We start from the raw sequence: 27,020 nt of genomic DNA on the forward strand, positions 1-27,020 counted from the left end.
AACTTTATATTCAGCTTTCTGCACTTCCAAAGAACACTCAACACAAATTTTAATATTACTGTCTTTCATTTTAGTCCTACAATGATTACGTGAGGGAGTTCCACAACATGGGACCGCCACCACCATGGCAAGGAATGGTTTGTGTCTTGTTGAATTTGATTTTTCTCCTTAGCATACAGCTTTTTTGTTTCCTCCAAAAGGAGCCTGGCATATTCAGTGTGCTCTCAACTCTTCGCTTTTCCTAAAATGTATCTTTGCTGTAAGAGTGTAAAAGTTTTAGGGGAAAAAATATTGATAATAAGTATTTTGAAATTTACTTTCAACAGTAGTCTGGCATTCTTAGTAAGCTCTGAAAAAATAGCAGAACCCTCATTTAGCCTTGATGGGAGGATGTGTTCACATTCGGTATCCTGCTAAATGTTCGTGGTCTCTCGAATAGCAAATGCATCAAACAGGTGGACTTGTTGAAGAGGCTCATGGTATGGGCTGCTGGGCTCTAGTATTGTGCAGTGGCTTGCTTTTGGCTATGGCAATGAAGCATGCAGGAAACTAGCAAAATGTGTTGTACAACCTAATTAAATTGAGTCTTCCTGTATTACAACCTCCTCTGAAATGCACTTATTTTCCCAGTAAGATGAGCAGATACGTGAGTGGACAAATCTACAACTATGTAGATAGTTCACTTGTACAAGTTGTGGCCTTCATGTCAGGAGAAGTAGTCATAGTGAGGTTATTTTGGTTATATTTAATAAGTCTGGCCTGATTTTGTATCACTATAATGAGTCTTTTGGCTCTTATTTGTACTGGCAGTGACCAAAAAGCAGTGCCAGATACTCCTATAGCCCCTCATTTTTGTCACCTGAAACAAATTCCTTTCAACTGAAGGAAGTAAACAAGGTTGTCAGATGGGAGGAAAAACAGTTTTTTTAAACAGTTAAGCCTCCAGAAACTCCCTTTTTTCCCTCCTCCCCTCTTCTGCATGCAGTCCAAGTAGTTGTCCTAGAATCCAGTGCTCCCATTTGCTTTCTTTGTAACAAAAAGGCAAGCCAAGATGCTTTGGTACTAGGCAAAGCAAGTCCGTGCTGATTGAAGAAATGGAAGAAATCAGCCAAAATAGGTCTTGTTAAACACACACAAAAAAAAAAAAAAAAAGGCTAGCATTTTGTCAAGTCATTTGTCTTGAAAATTATTTGGTTTTTAATTTAGAATAGAAACATTCTTAAGGAATGAGTATGACTTGTTTCTATAAGAGCTCACTGCTTTGGACAGAATTCACAGTCTATATGCAAAGGTTTAAAAAACCCAAAACCAAAACTGCCATATTTAAGTAGCGGGAGTTTTATGTACTGTGTCATATTGAGGCAGATGCGGAAGGAAGGGATATTGGGCTGTGGAGAGGGTGTTTACCAGACTTCTCCAAGCAATGGTAGAGAGGGAGTAAAGCATGCCAGCCTAATGGAAAGTAGTCTGCTGCTCAGTTAGGAGGCTGTGATCAGATTTATTTAGATGCTGTGTTTTCCAGCTGAATGATGCACTTCCTGTGTGCATTCCTTTGCTTCAACAAACTTCCTGTAACTTTCTTGTAGCCACCGTATCCAGGTATGGAGCAACCACCACACCACCCTTACTATCAGCACCATGCACCTCCACCTCAAGCTCACCCTCCATACTCAGGACATCATCCTGTACCCCATGAAGCGAGATACAGAGACAAACGAGTAGTAAGTGTCCACAGAGACAGAGGGGATGCAAGTCTGTGGGCCGGGGTAGGAATCTGGGGTCCAGGGGTAGCCTAGCCTGAGCTTTGTTGGCTATGACAAACAGCATGTTTATGACCTGCATTAGAGTTCCTTGGAAAGATCAGTTGTTTAGATTGACTACACACTTCCAGCAAATTTGAAAAGCCTTTCTCTCCCTGGTGAGGTAAAGGTGAAAAATTCTCATACTCTTTAACTGAGATGTATGCTTAAATTGGCTTCCGGCCTGTCCACCTCTGAACATTTTCATGCTGAAGCCCAGTTTGAATAAGGACAGGCCTGTAACTTTGCTTGTGCTCATTGGTAACAAATTACTTTATCAGCAGAACTTTGTGTTTTGAAGCTTTTTACAGGCACATCAGAAAACAGGGCAGATTGTTAAATCTCTGTTAGCTGGCTTGAAAGGCTCTTTAGCTTTCAGGTCTCTTGCTGGTGTCTGGCATTTGAACCCCAGATTCTGCACATGGATGCTGGACTGTTCATTTGGTTGAGTTTGCCTTTTTTTAAGTACTGGTCTTTCTGAAGAGTTACAGCCAGCTTTATAGATAAGGGAGGGAATTCTGATCTGGGAAAGAAAATAGCAGAGCTCTCCTTTCATCACAGCACGACTATGACATGAGGGTAGATGACTTCCTTCGCCGCACACAAGCTGTTGTCAGCGGTCGGAGAAGCCGGCCCCGGGAGAGGGACCGAGAGCGAGAGCGCGACCGGCCTCGAGATAATCGGAGAGACCGAGAACGTGACAGAGGCCGTGATCGGGAAAGGGAGAGAGAGAGGATTTGTGACCGGGACAGAGACAGAGGTGAAAGAGGTAGATACCGAAGATAATCTATCTGGAACAGTGCTCACTTGAAACAAAAAAAAAAGCTTGTATTTTTTTGTGTGTTTACAAGTAGTACATTTTATTTTCAGCTGTCTACTTAAAGTTCATTGTGTAGAAGGATTTATAATGACCCTCTCTATTCCAAGCATGCAGTGAACTATGAACTGGAAAAACTCAAATAGGCCAAAAATAAAATACACAAAGCTGACACTCAACTTCATGTTTCTATTTGGAACAAAGTTGGAAGCAGCTAAGAATGTAGATATTGATTAATTCTCAATAAGTGTTCTACTTAGTGACTTCATTCTAGGTTTTTGAATACTGATGGATAACTGCCTTTTTTTTTTTTTTTTTTGCTTTGATGTTTTCTTCCTGTAGTTTCATATGGTTCGATGGGAGAATGCTGCTATCAAGTATGCAAATACTGAAGTATGATCTCTTTCTTTTTTTTTGACGGTATGGCAGTGTTGTAGCAGCCTTTCCCCCCCCCCCCCCCCGCCCTTTCCCCCCCATTTTTTAACCCTATCTGTGAAGTCAAGTGGTTTTTTTTCAGTCTTCAGTAAGGAAAGCAATATTAAGAAGACACTATTGATACCTAATTTTTAGCCTTTTTTAAAAATCTTCCTGTGTTCAGTAACATTTTGGTCAATTCTCTTGTCTGGTCTCTTTCCAAAATGTACACATTGCTTGGAATGTTCACAACCTGCGTGCGTGGAACCAGAAAATATTGCTGTATTCTACATTGCTACCATTTTTTTTTTTTATAAAAAAATAAATTGGTAACTATGGAAATGTTTAAAACTCCATGTCGGGTTTCTTGGTTTTCTAAGCTTGACAGCTTTGCTAGATTCCAGCAGTTCTCGGAAAGATCTATGTTCGGAAATAGTTCAAATGTTCTTCATGGTAAACAAAACTGATCTGAAGCCTGAATTTAGGAAAAGGACTGTTGATATAAAAGGTAATTGCATTTCTTTTTCCATAGTGAAGTAGCCAATAACTCCTACAGCTCATCAGAGTTAAGGCCCTACGTGTTCAACTTAATCATAGGATCTTCAAGCTGTTGAGAGGCTGTCCTCAGCCACGACATACCTGTCTCAGGAATGTGTTAGTCCTGTAAGATCCAGAGTCTGCACATACGTTCTTTGTAGTGATCACTTGTTACTTCTCTTAAATAAGAAATATTTTACCTAAATGCCAATGGTAACTGTGAGGGGAAAAAAAAAATTAAAACTTGTAGTGGAAGTTCTTCAGTTTTTCCAGCAATTTCCAACTTCCCAAAACTTGTAAGAGCAGCACTGCCTTGGTAGACTTCTTCATAAACTTCCTTCAGCATCTTCTCATGTAACAAATCCAGACTCTGCTTTAAATGCCTCCAGCTCCACCCTGCTGGGTGCTCCAGCTATTTTTATAAAAGGCAGTATAGGACTGGCCACTGTGTTGCATTTGTGGAAATGTGGTTTTTTGATCTGGCAATAGTTTGTTTATTTTAGTATACAGTCACAGTAAACATCTACATATGTTAAACAGAAAGTTAGATCTCCAGTGTACAAATATGTTTGGATTCTTTAAGCAGTACTAGAGGCTGAATATGTGTTTGGGTTCCTCAGCACAGTTTATTGTGCACAGAGAGGTAAAGCCTGCTAGCTGGAGGATTAGATCAGTCTTGTCAGATTTAGAATACATTCTATGTCTAACTGGAGAAATGCATCATAGACCACCCTCATACTTTGATATCTTTCTCTGCATTATATATAGACTCTAAAATGAAGAGGGGGTTTTGGTTTTGTTTGAGCTTTTTTGTTTGGATTGTTTGTTTGTTTTACTTTTTAATTTCAGTACTAGATAAGCCAAACCACTCTGAGTAGGTTACAGAAATGAAGCACCTCCTTACAGGGACTTTGGAGCACTTTGTCCAGCTTTTTCCATCTATCCTGTTTCCAGTGTCCTTTGTTAGCCCTGTCTGACCAATACCTGTGCAGCATGCTGGGAGGCTTGCTGGCCTTCTGGCATCTGAACTGACATCTTAGCAAGTGGGTGACAGGAGCTCATAGTGATCCAGCTTGGTGGAGCTGTGCCTAGGGACCCACCTGGCTCTCTGAACAGTTACAGCAACCCCTTTCTGATTTGGGGCCTTAGTGTCATGCAGTTCCCCTTTCTATTCACTGTGCATATTCCTGGTTATGATCCCGTCATGACAACAGGAACAGTATACCAGAAATTGCCATGAGATGCAGTAGTCTTCTTGTAACCCCTCTATAGTTTGGAAACAGTTGAGCTTTTGTACATGTTGTAGTATGAAGAAGTTTAACCAGATGTTGAAACATGACAATGCTAATAAAAATAAAGTTGATGTGGCATAAGGAATTTTATTATGTAAACAAATAATCATGTTCAGTTTGAAAACAATTCCAAAGAGTATTTAAAAATATCACTTAAAATTCGAGCAGGTCTTTTCTTGAGTAAGCTGGCACAGCAGTGAAATAACCTTACCTGGAAAAGAGGCCTGGACTAGCAGCATTTTACAGGCATCTTTAACACCTGAAGAGGTACTACGTTTGCTACCACTCTTATCTAACTGAAGTGCAGCACTGTTTTCTCTCCAGCTTTTCAGGCAAGGCAAGTGGCTATTGCACTGTTCCCACATGGAATGTCGCTTCTTTGCAAGTTCCCTTTCTAGAGGTTTTCCTGCGTTTATCAGTTAGCGTGGCTCAGAGGTGTTTGGGGGTTAAGATGGACAAATTCCTGACAGAGGTGGTTTTCACACCCCTGCAGTGTTGCAGTTAGAATGATGCCTGTGCAGTAGGAATTCCTGACTGAATTGGAAAGAGAAATGGTTCCCAGGAAAGTAATGTTTATGGTGGTCTTGGGATTCTAATCTCCCCTCAGCCCCCAAGCAATCAGTGCATTTCCCACTTGCAGCTCTCAGTTTTCATGATCGTGGCCCTTCAGATGGGCAGTTTTTAGGAGCCCATGATCTTGGATTCACTGTCCAGTCTGGAGAGAGTTTTTCTGGCAGGAGAGGAAGCATTTTGGTTGTGAATCAGTGATCAAGCCTGCATAACACTAGAGGAGAGGACAGAGTTAGGATAAGGAGCCTAGTTGCAGACCCATAGGGCAAGGCTGAATTTATGCAATATATCAAATTATTTGAGATACTTGGAAATATAGAGCAACAATTACCATGGGAAGGACCATGTATGATCAGCTAACATGGTCCCAGGGCATAAAGCAACTATAATTCAGTTTTATTTAGACAAGAAGGAATTTGCTGGTTAAGCAAGCAGCTCTGCCCCACAGCAGCTTTGTTGTGGTGCATTCATGATATGCCCAGCTTAAAGCACATCCCAGTAAATTTGTTCACCAAACAATGTGCATAAATGCCTTGCTGAATCAGCCTAGGAGAAGAAAACTGCTGTTGGGAGCAAGGTGTCTATTCTGTCTTCCTCTTTGCAATCCTGCCACATCTTCTACAGCAACATAGGCAGCAGTTGAAAAGAATGAAGACAATAGTGGCTGTACAGGTGAACAAGAATGCCAGAACATCCAGGGAGTGGTACTGGTACCAGGTGAGATGGTGAGCAGCTGGTCTCAAGTGCTTTGCTCCTTTGTGACGCATGACAAATTCAATCCAGAAGACAGCTCTGTCCAGAGGCTTAACAGGCTGATCATGCTGTATCTTGGATAGCTTTAGAGCATTTTCCTTATAGCTGGGGGAAAAAAAACAACAAAAAAACAAACAAGAAACCAAAGAGATTTTTCACTTATTTCTGGAATAAACCATTTAGCACGTGGCAGTCCTCTTGAGGAGGGTAGACAGCCCTGCTTTTACTTTCATCAGTCTTATTTAAGTATATTTGAAACTGGTCCAGTTTATTACTGTATGTGTAAAATTGGGTTAAGAATAATAATAGAGAGAGACAATATTTTGGAAAAAAAAAGTTACTAAAAATTATTCCAGATACTCCTTTAAAAAAAGCAACATGGAAGTATTTGCAGCATTTCTGTTCCAATATAATAGAGTGTGCTGATTTAGGCTGGGATAGAGTTAACATTCTTTGTAGAAGCTGGTGTGGGCTATTTTTTGGATTCTTGCTGAAAGCAGTGTTGATACAATAGGGATGTTTTCCTTCCTGCTGAGCTTATACTGAGTCAAGGCCTTTTCTGTCTCTCACACCACCCCATCCATGAGGAGGCTGGGGCTGCACAAGGAACTGGGAGGGGGGACAGCAAGGCAAGCTGATCCCAACTGACCTAAGGGGATTCTAGACCCTATGGTGTCATGCTCGTGTACCAGCTGCCATCCAGATTGTTACAGATCACCTCCACTGTGGCTGACTCCCTCAGATACTTGGTACCTCCATCAGTGCTGGTCCATTTGCTTCAGGAATTTGCAGGTTTTTACTTGAAGGAACACCTGTCCTTTACACTGGATGGGAGTTGCTGCTAAAGATTGAGGACTTCTGCATTTTTCCAATCCCTTTGTCTGTGGTCTTATCCTTAGTAAGCTGCTGGGCTTCCATCTCTAAGTCCTGACTGATAGGTACAATAACCTAAGAATGCTGCTAAGTCAGGGGTAGGAGAAAAAACTGTTATGACTGCAGGCAGCTAAGACCTAATAAAACTAGAATTAGGTCCTCCAGAGGATTTACACGAGTAGAGAACTCTCAAAAGCTCCTCTGAAGTTTCCAAGAACTATTTTTCTCAAAGCACTCATAAAATCCGGTATAAGGAAAAGCACATTACTGATCTCTCCTTTTTGAGAAATGCTGATTCTCAGACAGGAAAGACGGTCTTCATCTGAAATCCAAACTTCAGCTACTCTGCGTTTTCCATTCCCAGAAAAGCCAGCAGAATTTCTCACATGAGCAGCCCAGGATTTTAATAACCTCAGCCTACTGTAAGGCAAGAACAAAACTCACGTGGAATTGTAAATTACTGTCTTCAGTGCATCAACCAGGTCCTGTGTCTTCATTGTGTTGAAATCCACCTGAACTGCAGCTCCTTTTGCTACCATGTGAGCAAGGTTGTCATGCTGGTCAGCAAACATGGGAATCCCAACCATTGGGATCCCGTGGTAGATAGCTTCATAGAGCCCATTGGTCCCACCATGTGTAATAAAGGCCTTTGTCAAGGGATGGCCTGGAACAGAGAAGGAGGGGTATATTACAGCAGCTGTGGCAGACTGCATTCGCTGGGATGTGAACACAGCATAGAGGGGCCAATGCACTGCTAGAGAAGGGAGTAGCCCTGACCTCTGGATCAGCAGCAGAGCTTGCGTGGGTAGCTTTCACACAGTCATAATTATTTTAACACACCATGTGAATCAGCACATCCCTCCAGACTACCCCACAGTTACTTCAGCCCTTCCGCTATTGTGCAATTGTAGTTTTCACACCGTCTCAGGGTCAGAGCAGCCCTGTGCTTCAGCCTTGCTTAGGTCAGGCATTTTGAAGAACGAGCCCTGGAGATGAACTGCAGAAGCCGAATCCAACTCCAGATTACATCACTGCTTTGGTATTTACTCCTGTCCACGGGTGCTTTTGAACCCTTTGGACAACTGATACCAAAATCTGTAAGTCAGAGCCTTTTAGGAAACAAAGGCTCTCAAGAGCAAAGCTCTGCCACTAGAGCTGTGAAACTAAGTGTATCCACAAGTGGTTCCGGCTAGAATTAACCATTCTAGTGGAAAGAAAAAAGGAAACAGTTTTTCCAAGCGTGCAGTCCATCCCAAATAGAAACAGTCTTACCAAGCAGGTCATTTTGTGGTATCCAGTCAAAAATCCTGGTGTTGGAGCCCAGAGTTTCTGGTTTTTTCCCTTTGTACCGCCAGAGGACCTTGAACAAAGGAAGAATGAGATAAACACAGTGCATGTGATATGCCTTTCTGTATTACTACATGTAATTTAGAGCTTTATCTCAAGCCCATATACCTTTCCCCAGATTTTAGATAGCTTTGTCTGCAGTTGAACTCTTTGATTGGTTATTATGTGCTAATTATTAAAAAATGCATAGAGTGATTTTTCTATTTTGGCCTGTAATGCTCCTCCATGTAATATGGTTCAGAGAAGGTGAAACACCAGAATTACCCATGAAGTAACTCAGCAGTGTGTCTCTCAAAGAGCCCAGCTTCCAGGCTGTTATCACATCCAGCAGGGATGCAGGTAAAGAACTCCAAACATAAAAGGGAGTGAAAAGCACAAGGCAGCTTGTTTGAGGCTTGAAAAGAAATTCACCTTCTGTGGAAGCTGGCTGAGGGCTTTGGCAATCACATTACTTTTTTCATCACTCAGGCTGTGGACCATTGACCCAAGAGTGAATACGATGACACCATGTTCCCCTGAGCTCTGAACAAATTCTTCCATTTCCTAGGAGAGGCAGAAAACATACCAGGGGTAATTACACAATGCAGATTACACAGATTTATGTGAATAGAGAGCATAACCTTTTCAGCTTATTAAGGAAATGATGGTGGTGTAAGCACCTACTGAAAGAAGGGCTTGACAAAGACAGACCTGGCCCTGTGGAAAACAGTTTCTTCCAAACGAGGAGCAGGACAAGTTGAGACAGGTGACAGATGCTTTGTCTTTTTGAAAGCAAGTTTCAGGATACATTTTCAGCAGCAGGAATGAATCCTGGCATTATCATGAGCAGGCCATATATACTCTGTGGCACTCTCCTTAGCATGGTCATGGTTCTGGATTTTACTGGAGCAAGTACTTTGTATTACATAGCTCTGCTGAAACCTGAGAGGGTGTTTCAGCATCCTGATCACAGATTCACCAAGCTGGTGCTGTCACTTTGCTAGTCAGACAGTTCTCATTTCTTACAACACACCAAATTGCTCAAAATATTTTCTACAAATCAGACCAATAGGTTTTTCTGTTCCTTTTATTAGTTAGTATCATGTGAACTGGAGCAGTAACATGCAAAAGAGAATGGGCATCCATTTTCCCCAAGCTCAACCCATGCTACAGGGGAATAAGAAGGGAGTTAGAAGGTTTCTTTTAGTAGACAACTTGCACTGAAGATGCCCTATATCTTCCAAGGCTCCTACAGGAATGATAATCTACACCAGAGCTTGTCATGTTGTCATCTTCAGTATCTGGGAGTTTCAAATTCCACCTGAATACTTCAATTCATAGAGAGCATAGGCTGGAGATGCTCAGTGCTTTACTCCCTTTGAGCTGTCTTAAACTAAGGTACAATAGAAAAAGTGTTTATCACTCATCTATTTCTGCAAGTTTTGACCCCGTTTTACCTAAAGAATTTGTCTTGTCACAGTGCCTTCTGGCATCAGATATTTCAGTGTTATCATGGGCTGCAAGTCTGTGTCTTAGAATTAAATATTACATTAAGTACCCTGAGGTAGCACCTATTTTCTCCTAAAACAGACACTATTACCCTGTGCTGACATCATCTATCCTCTTTCAAGACAGCAGGTTGTAAACCAGCCCTCAGTTTGGACAAGTATGGACAGATGCTAAATAAGAATGAGCTTTCCCAGAACAGGGCTTGTGTGGTTGTCAGGGAGAGAAACAGTCATTGTAACAAACCAGCCAACAGAAAAACGAGGTTGGGATACCTTTGGTAATGGTTTTGCAGGCTGGCAATGAAGTCCTCCAACAAACTCAAAGTTGGGCAGGAAAGGGCGTGGAAATTCAAAATCCCAGTATGTTCTGATTAACCAAATCTCTGCTTTCCCCATCGTCTCACACAGGGTTGTGGGTCTTCCTGTGGACAAGGTACAAGAGGTTTACAACATGCACGGGAGTGACCTTGTTTGCTCTAGATTGTGAAACAGGAGCCTTACCTTTGTCTTTTGGCACTCACAATCAGCATAGTTCATCAAACCATGCATAACATGAAAACATCAACAAATCTGGATCTGTTCCTTGCCCTGTCCTGTGCTCAGCTTTAGCAGGTGGCCATGAGCACAAGGTACAATCCTTAAAAGGATTTTGAACCTTTTGAACCATGATTACTTTAGAGAAATACAAGCGAGAAGCTTTTAGTATCTGATATAGAATTGCAGTTTTTGTAGTGCTGAATTATTACCTGTGCTTGTAGTAAAAACAGAGCACACTTGAGAAAGAGAACAATCACAGAAAATTTAGTTCCAAATAAAAAATGAATTAATTGTGATCGTTGTGATGATCACCTGTCAGGGAGGAGGAAAGTTTTTTAAGTTGTCTAGCATTTTTCAAATGGCGACTCATTTAGTGGCTGCTCAGATAACAATAAAACACAGGTACAGTCATCTCTAGTATTCTTGAGGGCTGGGTCAGCCACTTCTGACACATATTGGGAAAAATTGGCCAATTCCATAGATACTTTTAATGTAATTTTATGCAAAATCCAATATTTCTATGAATCCATCTGAAAAAAAAATCTAATGGTAATCTGATGTCTTATAGTTTACCATTTGGAAAAATATATATTCTTAGGTACACATTGCAAGTTATCTTTGCAGTATTTTCTCCACAAAGGGAAACTGGGAAATAAAAGGGTTAAATAGTTTTCCAAAGCCAGCCTAGTGCAAGCAGGAATCAAGCTAAATAAGCAGTCAGATAAAAATTATCTGTAGGGCATCTTCTTACACTACTTGATCAGTATAATAATCTACACCAGTAATTTTTTATTTATATTTTAATTAGAGAGCAATGAGTCAGTTAAAAAGTTGCTGAAGTGAAAATTAAGTTTGCATTACAAGTAGAGTGATATAAAGATGTAATTAAATCTTTATGTGGTATTAAAAAATTAAATGCAGCAAAGAGAGACTAGTTTTCAGAGCACAAAGGTGTTCTTTGCAAATGCAGGAGAAGATTGGACAGCAACAGAAGAGATGCCCTTGTATTTGCTGTTCACTTGTTATCTGCCTAAACTTAGATACCCTGGAAAAGATTCAAAGTCCATTGAACTAAAAGGAACTCTTAGTTAAATGTTGAATCATGCCTGAGTTGTACTATGTTGGAGCAAAATTTTCAGGTGTGTGTGTAGTTTAAGGAGACTGTTTCAAACTCTGAATGGTGGACGAAAGGGCAAGGTGACAGCATTTATTGTTGGGAATCTGAACTCACACTCAGCATCCTGCACTATGCAGAGTTACAAGATACTTCAAGATTGCCACCTCTGCTGGCCTTTGAGAAAGAGTATTTTGAGACAACAGCATGGTGGTCCCAAAGCATTCAAAAGGCACAACCTATGCAAGAAAAGAAACCTCTCAACGGCTGCCTTACCTAAGACATTACTGTAGTACCCATCCCATTCATCTCGCCAAAACTTCATGAAAAATAAATCCATGAAAATGTAAAAGAGGAAGTTCTGTAGTCTTTCCATAAAGGACATCTGGTGTGTCAGCCCCATTGTGCTAGCAGGCACATAGGAAGGTGGGGACGGGAGCCCACCACACAGCCGCTCTACCACATTCCCGTCTGAGAAGCGGAAGCTGTAGACAAAAGGGATCTCTAGGATTTCTGCTACAAGCTCCCCACATACAGACAGAGGGTCAGCGATCAGAACATCAAACTTGGCCTGCTGCAGCTTTGCTATCAGGTGAGAGTTCATCACCAAGGTGTCACAGGTCTGCTTTGACATATTGGTAAAGACCTCCAGTTGCTCTGTCATCGTCCACATAATCTCCCAGGGGAAGAGATTAAAGGCTTCATTCATCCAGAAATTGAGGAAGTCTTCCATGGAGGCTTCCAGGGTCTCCTGGCTAAAGGGGACTTGCAGGACCTCAAAAGTGAAAGGGGAGGAGGTGTCCTGGTAGTTGATGAGCAAATTGCTTGAGGGCACCAGCACAGTCACTTCGTGACCCCGAAGAACGAGCTCTTGCAGAAGCACTTTCACATTGATCCAGTGACTGGCATCGGTGGGCCAGACCACCAGCCTCCCACAAAAACCAGTGCTGCAGCAGCATGTGTAGACCCAGAGCAGCCAGGGGAGCTTTTGCCCCAACATGTCAGCATTCCACGTACGACTCTGGTCTGACTGAACTGGAAGCAGTTCATGGCTTCACTGTGCAAATATTTTAGAGCCAACCAATTAAAAGTGGCATTTGTTTGGTGACTAGACCGGCAAACGTGACAAGATTGGCAAACGTGGCAAGAGGGAAGGTCGTAACACAAAACAACATTCATGGGAGGGCTGGGCAAGCAGCAAATCCTGTTCTGGAGTGTCCTGCAGAGCCACAGCTGATCGTAAAATTACAACAGCTCCTATCTGCTCACCACAAAGTGCATTTTGCAGCATGTGAAGACTAGATGCCTTTGCCCTGTGCTGTGATTTAATCTTGATCGGCAGCTAGGCATCACAGAGCCTCTGAATCTCCCACAGTAGGAGGAGAAAAGGAAGGACAATAGTTAGAAAACTCATGGATAGAGATTGAGACAACTTTAAAAAAAGGGGGGGGGGGGGGGGGGGGGGGGGGGGTAATGGCAAGAAAAGTAAATTATGCAAAAAGAACAGTTGCTCACTACCAGCCAATGCCCAGAGAATCCCTGGGTAACAGCAGCCCTTACAAACTTCTCCCCCATATGTTTTATTTTGCTGAGCACAAAACCATTATGGCCTGGGTTATCCTTTGGGTGAGTTGGGGTCAGCTGTCCCAGTCCTGTGTCCCAGTCTGGTACACTGTCCCAGTGTCCACTCCCAACTTCCTGTGCATCTCCAGATCTCCAGCCCCCTTGCTGGTGGGGTGGGCTGAGAGACGGAAAAGGCCTTGACACTCTGTAAAGCACTGCTCAGCCATAATTAAAACATCCCTGTGTTATCAAAACTATTTTCAGCACAAATCCATCATGCAGCCCATGCAAGCTAACAAAACAGGTATTGCACATGGAGCCTTAAATGCTAAACCCTGCAGTTCACAATAAAAAGACACCACAAGTTCCAAACAGCTCTGAGGCTTACAAAACAGCAAACTGTGCTTCAGGCAGCACAAGATTTTCTAGTCTCTGTCATCATAATATGATAAGCAACACAAAGACACAGCTAGATACTATAAAAGTAAGATACCTTAACAACTTAGCTCTCTCAGCAGAATTACACCTTACTAGTGAAATATAAATAAAAACCCTTTAAAGTCTCATGTGGAAATACCCATTTTATCTCCCCACTAGCAATGCATATGTTTGGCCTGTTTCCTTGTAAGCATTACTATAATCACCTAGAACAACAATGGGAAAACAATTATACAACTATTATTTTTTTAAATTAAAAACCACTTACAAATAAATGTAACTATAGTAGTTTTTGAGACACTTTCAGAAAAGCAAAGAACCATGTCTCTGCAGAGGGCCTTTTATCACTGAGAATTAGGGTTCATCCCATATTTTTAAAGGTCCAGAGGAGGATATTGTCTCTAATTTTGAGACAAGTAGCATGCAAGGAGTGTGCTATGGGAGAAAAAGTACTAGTGTTTGTTTGGTATATAGGATTTTACTGTTCTTAATGTATGTCATGATTCATCTATGAATATGACTAATGATCCCTGTTTCAAGTGCTTTAGCACTGTTTTACATATCCTGGAAGTACTTGTGCAGACTTAGTTCTATCACTATAGCAGGTCAGGATTAACAGTCAATGTTTGTACTTGCCTGAATTGCTTGATTTGATGCAGGAATTTTGAAGGAAGGAGAGTGAATTTGGGGCTGTCTTGCTCCTGATTTGTGCCTTAACCTCTCATCTCTGGGTATTTACTCTTGTGTGCACAGCAGATGTAATTTCTGGAAAGAGAGCAGCCTTACCTAAAACTTCACTGTAGTATTGATCCCAGTTTGCCCAGAGAACGTAATGAAACATGAAGTCATGCAGAGCGTAGCCGAGGATGTTTTTTAGCCTTTGCCAGAAGGTCATCCTATCTGTTAGTCTGGTTAGGGTGGTTGGTACGTAGGAAGGAGGTGCTGGGAGTGTTCCACAGAGCCGCTCCACCGTGTTGCCCATGGAGAACCGGAACGTATACACAAAGGGGATACCCAGCTTCTCAGCAACCAGCTCCCCACTGGGAAATAGTGGGTCTGCCAAAAGGAGGTCGAAGGCAGATGCCCTCAGTCTTTCCATCAGGGCCTCATTCTTCACAACTCCATCACAAATGATTTTGGTTATGTTCTTCATCTGCAATACCATTTGAACTATCTTGTAAGTAGCTTTCCAGATAGGTAGCCCTTTCTCGTCATTAAAAAAAAGATTAAACATTTTATCCATCAAGTCAGTCATCTCCTTTTTGGTGATTGGCACCTCAATCACCTCAAACTGGTATGGTGAGGGCTGTGTGGGATTGACGATGAGGAAGCACGAAGGCAGCAGCACGGTCACCTCATGGCCCCGGGCCACAAGCTCCTGTAATATGTGCTCCATGTTCAGCCAGTGGCTGTTGTCAGCTGGCCAGACCAACACCTTCCCCCCGGACCCCCAGCCCAACACGGCCAGGAGCACCAGCACTGCCACCTCCTTCCCTGCCATAGCCTGCCCTGTGTGGCAATGCCTCTGTGGCCTTCCTTCGCCGGGAGCAGTCGCACTCCTGAACTGGGCTGGGAGTTGACACTGCCTTGATCCCGAGGACAGGGAACCAAAGGTAGGTGGTGTGAAATCCTGTACTAGATAATAGCATGTTTAATATCATGTTTACCTAGGGCACAAAAAAGGTGACTGGCACCAGCTGGCACCCTCTGGTGGTAAACAGCTTGCTGAAGCTGGAAGATGTGATTCCTCTGGAGCAGCGGAGAGAGCCTTCAGCCCTGGGGGGCTCAGTCCAGCAACTATCCTATTGGTAATCCCATCCCTCCTGCCCATCTAACTACAGGTTCTGTGTTACTTGTTTGGTAGAAGAGGTGACTTTTTAATTCTTCTGGCTCTTTGAAACACAGCTGGGTAGGCAGCAAAGATGTTCACTGACTGTGTGGGCAACTTTTTGCTTTTATAAAGCCACTAAGCATTCCTTTAGAGCACACTTAAAGTGTTGATCTGGGGCTGCAGCCCAAGAGTTGCATCTCAAATGCATGAAACTGCACAGCAAATTACTCCAATATCAGAGTAAGGCTGTCCTCATGTGAACTTGCCTCTTAGAGAGCGCCATGGAGACCAGGAGGGGTTAGTGCAGGCTTCCTGCCTGCCACTAAGAGCCAATTATGCACTATAAATTGAACCAGAAAGTCCATCAAACAGTTTAGTTTATATGGTCCCTCCTGATGTGCAGTTAAGAAATACTGTAAGTTCTCTTTTCTGTGCACAAAAATCATGATTACAGGGGTTTTTGCCCAGTGCTGTTACACAATGGTTTCCCAATATTGTCGTCCAAGGCTTTTGGTATGGTTTCCATGCTGCCTAGACACCCTTTTGGGGACAAAAATGTGGGTCATGGAAACAGCTGGACTGTGAGGAGCCAAACTGAGATACCTCATGTACTGTACACGTGACACCAGCTTGGTGTACTTGTGGAGTCTTGCATCATGCAGGTATTTGCAGGCAATTGAACCCTGAGAGATTTGCAAGAGGTCTTTTTGAAGAGCTCAATGGGAAGGTAGTAGAAATGACATGTGATTAATAATAAACATGTTTTTCTACCTGATCACTCAAAACAGTCCAGAAGAAAAGCCTGCAGAGAAAGGTTTGTGGTTTTCAGTTGGCTTTGTGGGTAGGAGGGTATGTTCTAGATAAAATGTGTTTTGTGCAGAGAGAATTGGTTTTATATGACCAGTGACATAAGTGAAGTCTCTATTACAAAGCCACAGTGCACTTAAATACTGCTGCTGAGGGTGACAAGGCTGGCATATAATTCACCAGCTCTCCCCTCCTTGTTATGGTCCTCTGGATGAGGGAAGTGGCTCTTTTCTTGGCTGCTTTCTATGCAAGCAGTCACCCTTGCTGAGCACCCTGTATGGTGCGGAAGTTATATCAAACTCCATGCTACAATTATGACAAAAGTCAAATCCGTCAATTGGAATGACCCTGATCCTCTCTCCATGCAATGGCATAGCAGCACAGCACCCTGACTGCTTGTGGCTCAGCTCCTTTCTAGGGACATAGTGGTAAACTTGCTGACCTTTCTCTTGACTTTGCGACCCTGGTGAGTTCCTAGCTCTGCAGGTCGTAAGGGCACACTGTATAACGAGAAGTGAAGTATCAGAAGGCTTACCTAAGACCTTGCTGTAGTAGATATCCCAATGTCCCCAGTAGCTTCGGAAAACATAGTCTTGCACGTGGTAAGACACAAAGTTTTTTACTCTCTCCCCAAAAGACATGCGGTCAGTGAGCTCAGACAGGGCTGCAGGCGTGTAGGATGGTGGGGCTGGGATCTTGCCGCAGTGCCTTTCCAGAGTGAAGGCTGGGGAGAAACGTAGCGAGTAGACAAAGGGAATGCCCAGCTTGAGAGCCAGGAGTTCCCCACAGGGTGTCACGGCGTCTGACAGCAGCAGGTCAAAGCCAGAGCCCTGCAGACGAGCCATCAGCTCTTGGTTGGTCAGCACTGCGTCGCACATCATCTTGTTCATCTCCTGCCAGCCTACGGACAGTCTTCCCAGCTCCTTGTAAAACCGCCAGAAGGTCAAGATGGTTGGCCTGTTGTTGAGCCATAGATCCACTATATCATTAATCAGGGTCTCAGGTAAATCCTTCTCATAGGGCACATTATAGATCTCAAACTTCTCCGTGGTCTTAGGCTTGGGTTCAATAAAGAGGCTAGCATTGGCTACCAGGATAGTAAAGCTGTGCCCACGACGGATGAGCTCCTGTACCATTACATTCATGTTCAGCCAGTGGCTGCCTTCTGTTGGCCAAACCAGTACCTTCCCACAGAAGACAGGCCCTAGAAGAGCAACCTGAAAAAGGAGCAGCTGGAGGTATTTCTTTGAGCTGGTTGTTTTCATGGCCATGGCAGAGTCAAGGGCTAGATAGTCTGGGAATTTTCCCTTCCAGTTGGGAGTTCTGCACCTCTGTGTTGTGTTTGATGGCTCCTTAGTAGCACTCTTAGCAGAAATAAGACTTTGCTGTTGCACAGGTAGTGCCTTTATAACCTGTGTTTTGTTTGAGCTCTGAAAAAAAAAAAAAAGTTTGGTGATTCATTTTTCCCTTACTGCCCTCTACCCTGTTAGCTTCCCACTGAGGGAGTTCTATTCTCCTGTTAGGAGGATGACAGCAATCCCCCCTGCTGTCAAAGGGGCCAGTCCCCTGGATGCCAACCCTGAGACTCAAAACAAATCCCTTGCATTTTTTCATGAACTAGCAGTGCCAGAAGCAGGCCAAGGAATAAGAGGCCTCAAGGCTGACTTGGAAGTGTCATCCTTTTTCACAGTAATGCTGAAAGTGCTGATATTTCTTATGCTGAGAGAAGTCAACAAATCCTTCCTTTGGTTGATGATAATGCCAATAATAACATGCAATTTGTTCTAATAGGTCACCGGTAGCTTCCAACTCCTCCCAGATAACAATGGATAGTGAGTCCACTGCTACTGCCTGTAACACATCACCACCAACCTGGTCATGTTGTGGGTTCAGTTCCAGTGTCTAAACATGGGTCTGGGCCTCTTCTGGGCCCTGAAGGTGCTAAAGAGCAAAACCTACATCATCTGGGATGGCTCTCACTTGGAAGGTTGTCCCTTGAATATAAACACCATGCCTGGAAGCAGTTCTTTAACTACCTGGAGCCAAAATGACAACTAAAACCCACAGGTACAATGATACACTCAATCCAACACAATCTGGGGAACAAATGCCATGCAGCAAAAAACTCTTACCTAGCAGAGTCTTCCGAGGCACATAAGCATTGTGCTCTGAGTTGCAAGGTGCAATACGCTACACCTGTTTGCTGCTTTTCCTAGCTGCTCCCCTCCTCTGTGCCTGGGCTGCTTCAGCAGGATTGGTTATCAGGCAGAAGGAGCTTAAGTAAGTTACCCTCTGAACTGGACTTTTCAAAAGAAGGAAGTAATAAAATACGAGATGATGGCAACAAGGCATGTATTCCATACTTATTCATTGCTTTGTTATGCTCTGGGATTTTAATGGTTGAGATGGTATTTCCCTTGCCAGGATATAGTATAATGTTGTTACAGAGACAGGTTCTCAGGAAGACTTTGTATGCTAGAGATAAGAAATCTGACTGCTAAAAATACTTTTTTACTCCCTTTAGGGTCCCAGGTAGCAAAACAAAATTGTTTGTTACATAGTAGATATGTTTATATGCTGTCAACAGAAACAAAGAGTGAATCTTGTGGTTTGCTTGCAGAGGTTTTCAAAAGTTAGTGCTGTCTGTGCAAGTTTCCAAGACTTGGTATGTTACCTGTGTTGGCTCTGTGGCCCTTGATTCTGGAGATCTAGGCAAGTGTTTAATAACCTGAAAATATAGGAATCTAAAGGTGCATTTCAATGATTTTAAAGTATTATCCATAATATTCAACAGGGATTTTTCTAAACCCTCCAGGACTATTATGCCAGCATGTTTCAACCATAATTTGGCCTTACAGCTAGGAGTTTCACAACAGTCTCTCCACAGACCTCTGTGTCCAGAGTAATATTTTTTTTCAGGCTAATTTAGCTTATTTTATGAAGTCCTATAAGAAACTTATAGATTTCCCAGCAACTATTGAATGGCCATGTTCATATGGGCTAGAGCAGATCACAGAACCATAGAATCCATCCTGAGCTGGAAGGGACCCACAAGGATCATTGAAGCCCAACTCCTGCCCCTGCAGAGGACAGCCCCAAGAATCACACCATGCCCGAGAGCATTGTCCAAATGCTTCTTGAACTCCCTCAGGCTTGGTGCTGTGACCACTTCCCTGGATAAAAACTTAGATTGGATCTTGGTTTTTGTTTCCCACCCCTTAGTACCAAATTCCTCCACAGCAAATGAGAGCAATTGCTAGGGGAACCAAAGAGTTAAAGTTGTCTTGTTTCCATGGCCAGCTCTAAAGATAATACTCAGATTACTCAGATGAGAGAAGATAAGCATTTTGAGAGGATTGAAGTACAAAATCCAGCACATGAGAGGGAAGTGGAGCAGAAGAAAGTAGATGGTGTTAAGTGTCTGTATTTCACACATCTAACATTACTAACAGAAGTGCTCCAGACAGTGATGCAACCTCCAGCCCTGTTAAAAAACAACAGGCTTTTCAAGGCTAAGGCCCTCATGCAAAAGTTAGGCAATGCAAACTGATGTTTTCCATACACGGGTCTCTTCACCATTGTGCTGGCTGGCTGGGGGTTGCAGTGAACATGGCACTTTGATTTCTAGGAAACCTCAATGCCATCCAGCACATCAGAAATTCTGGGCCAGGGTGGAAAAGGGAAGCTTTTGCCCTGAAGAAGCACCAAATGATTCTGTGCTTTCCCTTTTGCTTAATGCAATGAAGCAGCCTCTGGTCTGAAAGCAGAATTTAAAAAGTCTTCACTAGCTTTTTTTTTTTTTTTTTGGGGGGGGGGGTGGGGGGTTTGGCAAGGGGAAGGGAGTATACTAGATTGAGAAAATGTCAAAGTTGGTTCATCCCTACATGCAAATGTGACAGAATTGAGCAATTCTGCACAGTCACATGTGCGTGCACTCAATAAAAGCACATGTGCTTTGTAATCCCCGGGGTATAGGGAAACTCCAGCAAAAGTTAATGAGATGAAATTGCCTCACCATGACTGTCTTTCTTGAATAAATTGTATCTTTTTACCTCTGCACTGTTACTGCAGGATGAAAAAAAAACCAGGGTAGGTTGTTTATAGGCACTTGGATTTTTTGATTAATTTTAAAATTCTATGAACGCTCTTCACGGCTGCTGTAATGCTGCAGGGGCACCTTAGCAGGTAAACAACAGCACTCAGAGTGGCTGGCACGGGAGCCATTTCCACTCTGCAAAGCCAAAACATTGAAGAAATGAGAGAAGGTTCAGGCCAAGCTTGGTGTGCCTGCCAGGAATCTGCATTGTTGGAAGAATAGGTGCTGCACCCTGTCCTTGTCAGTGAGGAGCAGCAGCAGACTTGCCCAAGCTCCCTGCAGATGTGGCACACTCCTGTCTTGCCAGTATCTGTCCAACCTCCCAGGGAAAGCTGCATGCTATGGTGATGGGCAAATCTACAAATCCCATGGGTATGGACATGATGAGACTCATCTAGACCAGCCCAAAAAAGAGGAGTTGCTTTCTCCATTCCACCTTTTCATGAATGTTTGCTGTTCATGCTCCCATGGCAAGCCTTTCCCCGTGACCTTCCCCGTTATTGTACCAGTCGTTTGTTTTAATGGGAGAGTTTGCTGCTGGGGCAGGAAGGAGCCAGGCAAAGACCAGGCAGGCTGCAATGGCCAGGGCAGCCTGGTCACCAGACACCATTCCTGCCCAGGGAGCGGCAGTGATAGCACCAGAGGGCACCGTGGCCATCACTGCACCCACTGCTGGGAACAGGGGTCCCAGCTGCAGGGACAGGAGCACACCCAGAGCCCCAGCAAGGGCATGGGTACCACCAGCATGCCAGCATCACCCAGAGCAAGCGCCTCTTCCCTTGCCTCAGCAGCCCTGAGGAGCAGGGAACTGGAACTGAACACTGCCCTCGCCTCCCTCTCAATATCCATGGGATATTACAGGAAACCCCAGAGCAGGAGAAGGTTTAGGGATGCTGATTACACTTCAGAGTACCCCAAATCCACCACCCAGGACCCCCACACATGCAGCTCTGTGCAGTTGAGCATGGGCAGAGGGCCCAGGCACACCCATCTCACCTAAGACCTGCTGCTCTGCGCTGGGAAAGAAACGCTGGGACGCTGACACCAGCAGGGTGACAACGGGAGGGTGACAGCAGCAGTTTTTAAAGGCAGAGAGGCAGGGCTCTGAGGGCAGTAATGTTTACCAATGCTGTGGCTGCTGGGAGGGAGGAGCGAGTGTAGGGAGAAATCGGCAGCCACTGACCTGCAGGCAGAGCTACAGAAGACACCTCCAGCCGCATCAGTACTGCTTTTCCCCACAGGTCCCAGTCACATCCCGCTGTGTGATGGTGGAGAGGAACCCAGCACCTTCCCCACATACAGTTTTGTCAAAACCTTCTGCAATCCCATGAGTTGCTGCTGGCAATTCTCCCACCACCGTGGCTGAGGGGTGACAACTGCTTGTCCCCAAGGAGACAACAGCCCTAGGGGGACAGCTGGGTTGGGATCAGCAGAGGCTCAGGACAGTGAGCACCCCATGGCAGGGTCAGGAAGCACATTTTATTTCTCTGCAGCAGGGAGAGAAATTTTATTTCTCTTCCAGGGGAGAGGAAGGAATGGCAGCAGCGCCGCCACAGCACAGGGCGGATCTGGGGGTGTCCGGCGGTGTCCCCTCAGATCTGAGTGCGGAAGCGCAGGTCGGTGCCTGACATCTTCTGTGCATAGTCCTGGTCAAAGCGCTCGTTCTGGGCCACGGTGAAGTGGTTCTTCCAGTCCCCAGTGGTGCCTGTGCCCAGGAGAGATGGGGCTCAGCAGGGGCCGGGGCAGACAGTGCGCCAGGCCCACCGCAGCTGCTCACCTTTGTGCATGAAGGGTGAAACGCTCTGGTCCATGAGCTCAGAGGGCATCTTGGTGTAGTTGGTGGCAGGGTTGTCCCGCATGGCCTCGAAGGACGTGTGTCGGGTGATGGTGTCCAGCGCTGCATCCGACAGCTTCTGCCCCAGGAACTGGGCCACCTTGGCAACCTCCCGGCGGAGGTCCTGTGCAACACAGGCCAACACTCACCCCTCCTGCCACCCCCAGACCGCACACCACCATCCGCCCTGCCCCATCACCTCCTTCAAGTCCTCGTAGAAGAGGTAGAGAATGGGGTGATCCTTCCTGCGCTCCCAGTAGCCCTTGACGTGGTCGTACCAGGAACCATACGCCACTGCATGGAGAGAGCAGCCAGTAGGTGACAGCCCCCTGCTGGGTCCCCTGCATGCACTCATTGGTGCTCTGTCCCACCTCTGCCGGCCATGAACTCCTCCAGGTACTGGGCCCACGTCCCAGGGTGCGGCAGCAACTTGTTCATCAAATCAAAGTGGTAGTAGGAGACAGCCACGTCCTTGGCATTGCGTCCCACGTAGATCATCTGCAAAAAGCTTGGTGGCATGTGGGGACTTGCATGGTTCCAACTGGGAAGGGGGCTCCTTCTATGTCTGCTGGATCCCTCCAAGTATGTTCATTCCAGCCTGTTACCTTGCAGCGGTTATCCCAGAAGGATTTGGGCAAGATGTGAGCTGGGATGTGGGTCTTGATGATGCGAGGGGATGGCATGGCCTCCAGCTGCTCTGTGCCTGTAAGGATTTCCCCCAGAAGTGATCCCACTGTGGTGCCCTCCCATACAAAACCAAACCTGTCCCCATCCACCACCCACTGCCGCCCACCACCCTCTGCCACCCCGCTACCTGCTGGTAACTTCCCAGGGGCAGCAAACTCCATCATGGGCACCCGGTTCACAATGTCATCCTGCTTGCACTTCTCCGGGTCACCGCCTTTCAGGACCATGTCCATGATCTCACTGACCCAGGTGGTGCCTGATGGGGAGAGGTCGGGTGTCCAGCTGATGCCATTCCCACTGGAAACCCATCTCGGGCACCAGAGGGTTGCCACCTACCAGTGTTGCCTTTTGGCACATCCCTGGTCCCAGCCCAGGCCCCTGCAGCATGGGCTCCCTTCCTGAGCATGGCCCTCCTTTGGTGCCTGGGGATGCTCACCAGATTTGGGGTAGGTGACCACCACGATGTCTTCGGGGCGGCTCTGGAACGTGTCAATCCGTTCCCAGTTATGGACGAAAGCATGGACCATGGGGATGCCGTGCACTGTGAGCCAGGGCTGCCGCAGGTAGGTGTCGGAATCAGCCATCCTGCTGGGGACAGGGACATGCAGCAGGGTTCGCTGATGAAGGGAGGTTCTGCCCCCTCCCCCTCAGGGCAGCCACCAGCCAGGGCAGCCCGGACACCTGGCACTGTGCCTGCTCAGGGAGCAGCAGTGATAGCACCAGAGTACAGACCAGAGGTCACTGCAGCCATTGCTGCACCTACCGCTGGGAACTGGGGTCCCAACTGCAGGGACAGGAGCACAGCCAGAGCCCCAGCAAGGACAGGGATGCCCACAGCATGCCAGCATCACCCAGACCTAGGGGGCTTGACTAGAATAGCACCTCTTCCCTTGCCTCAGCAGCCCTGGAGAGCAGGGAACTGGGTCCCTGGGGATATTGCAGGAGACCACAGGTCAGGGGAAGGTTTAGGGGTGCTGATTGCACACAAACCCAAAATGCCCCAAACCCACCACCCTAAACCCCGCAGCATGCAGTTCTGTGCAGCTGAGCATGGGCAGAGCACCCACAGGGCGCCCCAGGCCACCCGTCTCACATAAGACCTGCTGCTCTGTGCCGCTGGGACGGTGACTCCAGGAGAGTGACAGCAGAGGACAGGGAGATTCGGGGCCTCCCTCAGTAATTGCCGGAAGGAAAAGGAAAGAGGCAGGGCGCTGAGGCCAGTAATGTTTGCCAGCCCAGCAGCTGCGGGGAGGGAGGAGCGAGTGCAGGGAGAAACCGGCAGCCAACGACCCGCAGGCAGGGCCACAAAGGACATCTCAGCCTCACAGGTCCCAGGCAATATCCCACTGTGTGAGGGGAGGACATCTCTCACTGCCCACAACAACGTAGCTTATTGCCCATACACTTGCCAAAACCTTCTGCAGTCCCATGAGCTGCTGCTGGCAATCCCCCCACCTCAGTGGCTGAGGGGTGACAACTGCTTATCCCCAACCCAAGAAGAGGACAGCAGCCCCAGGGGGACAGCTGGGTTGGGATCAGCAGAGGCTCAGGACAGTGAGCACCCCATGGCAGGGGCAGGAAGCACATTTTATTTCTCTGCAGCAGTTCCAGGGGAGAGGAAGGAATGGCAGCAGCGCCGCCACAGCACAGGGCGGATCTGGGGGGTGTCCGGCGGTGTCCCCTCAGATCTGAGTGCGGAAGCACAGGTCGGTGCCTGACATCTTCTGTGCATAGTCCTGGTCAAAGCGCTCGTTCTGGGCCACGGTGAAGTGGTTCTTCCAGTCCCCAGTGGTGCCTGTGCCCGGGAGAGATGGGGCTCAGCAGGGGCCGGGGCAGACAGTGCGCCAGGCCCGCCACAGCTGCTCACCTTTGCGCATGAAGGGTGAAACGCTCTGGTCCATGATGTCAGTGGGCACCTTGGTGTAGTTGGTGGCAGGGTTGTCCCGCATGGCCTTGAATGATGTGTGTCGGGTGATGGTGTCCAGCGCCGCATCCGACAGCTTCTGCCCCAGGAACTGGGCCACCTTGGCAACCTCCCGGCGGAGGTCCTGTGCAACACAGGCCAACACTCACCCCTCCTGCCACCCCCAGACCGCACACCACCATCCGCCCTGCCCCATCACCTCCTTCAAGTCCTCGTAGAAGAGGTAGAGAATGGGGTGATCCTTCCTGCGCTCCCAGTAGCCCTTGACGTGGTCGTACCAGGAACCATACGCCACTGCATGGAGAGAGCAGCCAGTAGGTGACAGCCCCCTGCTGGGTCCCCTGCATGCACTCATTGGTGCTCTGTCCCACCTCTGCCGGCCATGAACTCCTCCAGGTACTGGGCCCACGTCCCAGGGTGCGGCAGCAACTTGTTCATCAAATCAAAGTGGTAGTAGGAGACAGCCACGTCCTTGGCATTGCGTCCCACGTAGATCATCTGCAGATGGGCCATGGACGTATGAGGGGCAGTCCCAGGACCCCCAATGGGGAGGATGCCCCAGCTCCTAGAACTCCCATGTACACCTAAGATGCTGGAGGGAGCAGTGAGGAATTCTGTTTCAGGGGAACAGTGCCGCTGCAATTCCCTCAAGGGCAGGGACAAGGGCTGGGTGTTACCTTGCAGCGGTTTTCCCAGAAGGATTTGGGCAGGATATGTGCTGGCAGGTGAGTCTTCACCACGCGGGGTGAGGGCATGCTGGCCAGCAGGTCTGTTCCTGGGGGATCACAGTGCACTTCCTCAGTGGGCCCTTGGTAAATACCCTTGGGACTCAGCCCCTGTGGGGTACCCCTGCACCTCACTACCTGCTGCCATCTTCCCAGGGGCAGAGAACTCCAGCATGGGCACTCTCTTGCTGATAATGTCCCGCTTGCACTTCTCAGGATCTCCGCCTTGCAGGATCATATCCACAATCTCGCAGACCCAGGTAGTGCCTGGGGAAAGGAACCCATAAAGGGGAGCAGCCAGGGCAGCATCATGTGTCTCAGCACAGATAATCCCTCAGACCTCAACCAGATGCCATGGGGGAAAAGGGAAATCCTACAAAACTCTCTCCTGAGAGCCCCTGAATGTGCATACCCCCATGCAAGTGGGTCTCAGCTGAACAACACACTTGCCCACCCAGTACCAGCACAACTGGTTGCCTTGGGGATGCTCACCAGATTTGGGGTAGGTGACCACCACGATGTCCTCGGGGCGGCTCTGGAAACTGTCAACCCGTTCCCAGTTGTGGACGAAGGCATTGACCATGGGGATGCCGTGCACTGCGAGCCAGGGCTGCCGCAGGTAGGTGTCCGAATCAGCCATCCTGCTGGGGACAGGGACATGCAGCAGGGCTGGCTGATGAAGGGAGGTTCTGCCCCCTCCCCCCCCCCCCCCCACTTCTCAGGGCAGCCACCAGCCAGGGCAGCCCGGACACCTGGCACTGTGCCTGCTCAGGGAGCGGCAGTGATAGCACCGGAGTACAGACCAGAGGTCACTGCAGCCATTGCTGCACCCACCGCTGGGAACTGGGGTCCCAACTGCAGGGACAGGAGCACAGCCAGAGCCCCAGCAAGGACAGGGATGCCCACAGCATGCCAGCATCACCCAGACCTAGGGGGCTTGACTAGAATAGCACCTCTTCCCTTGCCTCAGCAGCCCTGGAGAGCAGGGAACTGGGTCCCTGGGGATATTGCAGGAGACCACAGGTCAGGGGAAGGTTTAGGGGTGCTGATTGCACACAAACCCAAAATGCCCCAAACCCACCACCCTGGACCCCGCAGCATGCAGCTCTGTGCAGCTGAGCATGGGCAGAGCACCCACAGGGCGCCCCAGGCCACCCGTCTCACATAAGACCTGCTGCTCTGTGCTGGGACAGTGACGCCAAGACGGTGACTCCAGGAGAGTGACAGCAGAGGACAGGGAGATTCGGGGCCTCCCTCGGTAATTGCGGGAAGGAGAAGTAAAGAGGCAGGGCGCTGAGGCCAGTAATGTTTGCCAGCCCAGCAGCTGCGGGGAGGGAGGAGCGAGTGCAGGGAGAAACCGGCAGCCACTGACCCGCAGGCAGGGCCACAAAGGACATCTCAGCCTCACAGGTCCCAGGCAACATCCCACTGTGTGAGGGTGGGAGGACACCTCTCACTGCCCACAACAACGTAGCATATTGCCCATACACTTGGCAAAACCTTCTGCAGTCCCATGAGCTGCTGCTGGCAATCCCCCCACCACAGTGGCTGAGGGGTGACAACTGCTTGTCCCTA

The 27,020-nt window shown here is 47.0% G+C and overlaps 3 protein-coding genes across 13 annotated transcripts in view; 1 reads left to right on the plus strand and 2 right to left on the minus strand.

Moving 5' to 3' along the window:
- Window positions 1–3,372, plus strand: part of YTHDC1 (YTH domain containing 1) — a 20,656-nt gene extending 17,284 nt beyond the window's left edge. For 2 of the 4 annotated variants that reach the window (XM_038135265.1, XM_038135267.1), the window contains 4 exons: window positions 75–137; window positions 1,587–1,721; window positions 2,361–2,568; window positions 2,959–3,372. In XM_038135265.1, coding sequence (XP_037991193.1) covers window positions 75–137; window positions 1,587–1,721; window positions 2,361–2,568; window positions 2,959–3,008 — 456 coding nt within the window. In that variant the 3' untranslated portion in view covers window positions 3,009–3,372. Of the gene's footprint in view, window positions 1–74; window positions 138–1,586; window positions 1,722–2,360; window positions 2,885–2,958 lie in introns of those variants that run through there. The other 2 variants (XM_038135266.1, XM_038135268.1) reach the window with 1 other exon arrangement.
- On the minus strand, window positions 3,053–21,378 carry LOC119700325 (UDP-glucuronosyltransferase 2A1-like). Of its 4 annotated transcripts, XM_038135272.1 has the most exons (8): window positions 21,272–21,378; window positions 16,715–17,609; window positions 14,328–14,960; window positions 10,163–10,311; window positions 8,814–8,945; window positions 8,328–8,415; window positions 7,500–7,719; window positions 6,011–6,287 (listed from the first exon to the last, which is right to left on the minus strand). In XM_038135272.1, the coding sequence occupies exons 2-8, from the start codon at window positions 17,448–17,450 to the stop codon at window positions 6,011–6,013; spliced, it is 2,235 nt and encodes a 744-aa protein (XP_037991200.1). In that variant the 5' UTR covers window positions 17,451–17,609; window positions 21,272–21,378. The 4 variants fall into 4 exon arrangements, with proteins under 4 accessions (XP_037991197.1, XP_037991199.1, XP_037991198.1 ...); XM_038135269.1 differs by lacking the exon at window positions 14,328–14,960 and having other exon boundaries at window positions 3,053–6,287; XM_038135271.1 differs by lacking the exon at window positions 21,272–21,378 and having other exon boundaries at window positions 3,053–6,287; window positions 14,328–14,694; window positions 16,715–16,840.
- Window positions 21,379–21,732: 354 nt separating this feature from the next.
- Window positions 21,733–27,013, minus strand: LOC119700664 (sulfotransferase family cytosolic 1B member 1-like). 5 transcript variants are annotated; one of them, XM_038136126.1, is made up of 8 exons: window positions 26,610–27,013; window positions 23,233–23,381; window positions 22,924–23,052; window positions 22,715–22,812; window positions 22,481–22,607; window positions 22,309–22,403; window positions 22,053–22,233; window positions 21,733–21,980 (listed from the first exon to the last, which is right to left on the minus strand). In XM_038136126.1, exons 1-8 carry the CDS (start codon window positions 26,867–26,869, stop codon window positions 21,868–21,870), a joined length of 1,152 nt encoding a protein of 383 aa, XP_037992054.1. In that variant the 5' UTR covers window positions 26,870–27,013; the 3' UTR covers window positions 21,733–21,867. The 5 variants fall into 5 exon arrangements, with proteins under 5 accessions (XP_037992054.1, XP_037992056.1, XP_037992055.1 ...); XM_038136128.1 differs by lacking the exon at window positions 26,610–27,013 and adding an exon at window positions 23,897–24,126; XM_038136127.1 differs by lacking the exon at window positions 26,610–27,013 and adding an exon at window positions 23,897–24,126 and having other exon boundaries at window positions 23,233–23,384.
- Window positions 27,014–27,020: the final 7 nt, after the last annotated feature.

This window comes from Motacilla alba, chromosome 4, assembly GCF_015832195.1.
Source record: "Motacilla alba alba isolate MOTALB_02 chromosome 4, Motacilla_alba_V1.0_pri, whole genome shotgun sequence".
Taxonomy (NCBI): Eukaryota; Metazoa; Chordata; class Aves; order Passeriformes; family Motacillidae; genus Motacilla; species Motacilla alba.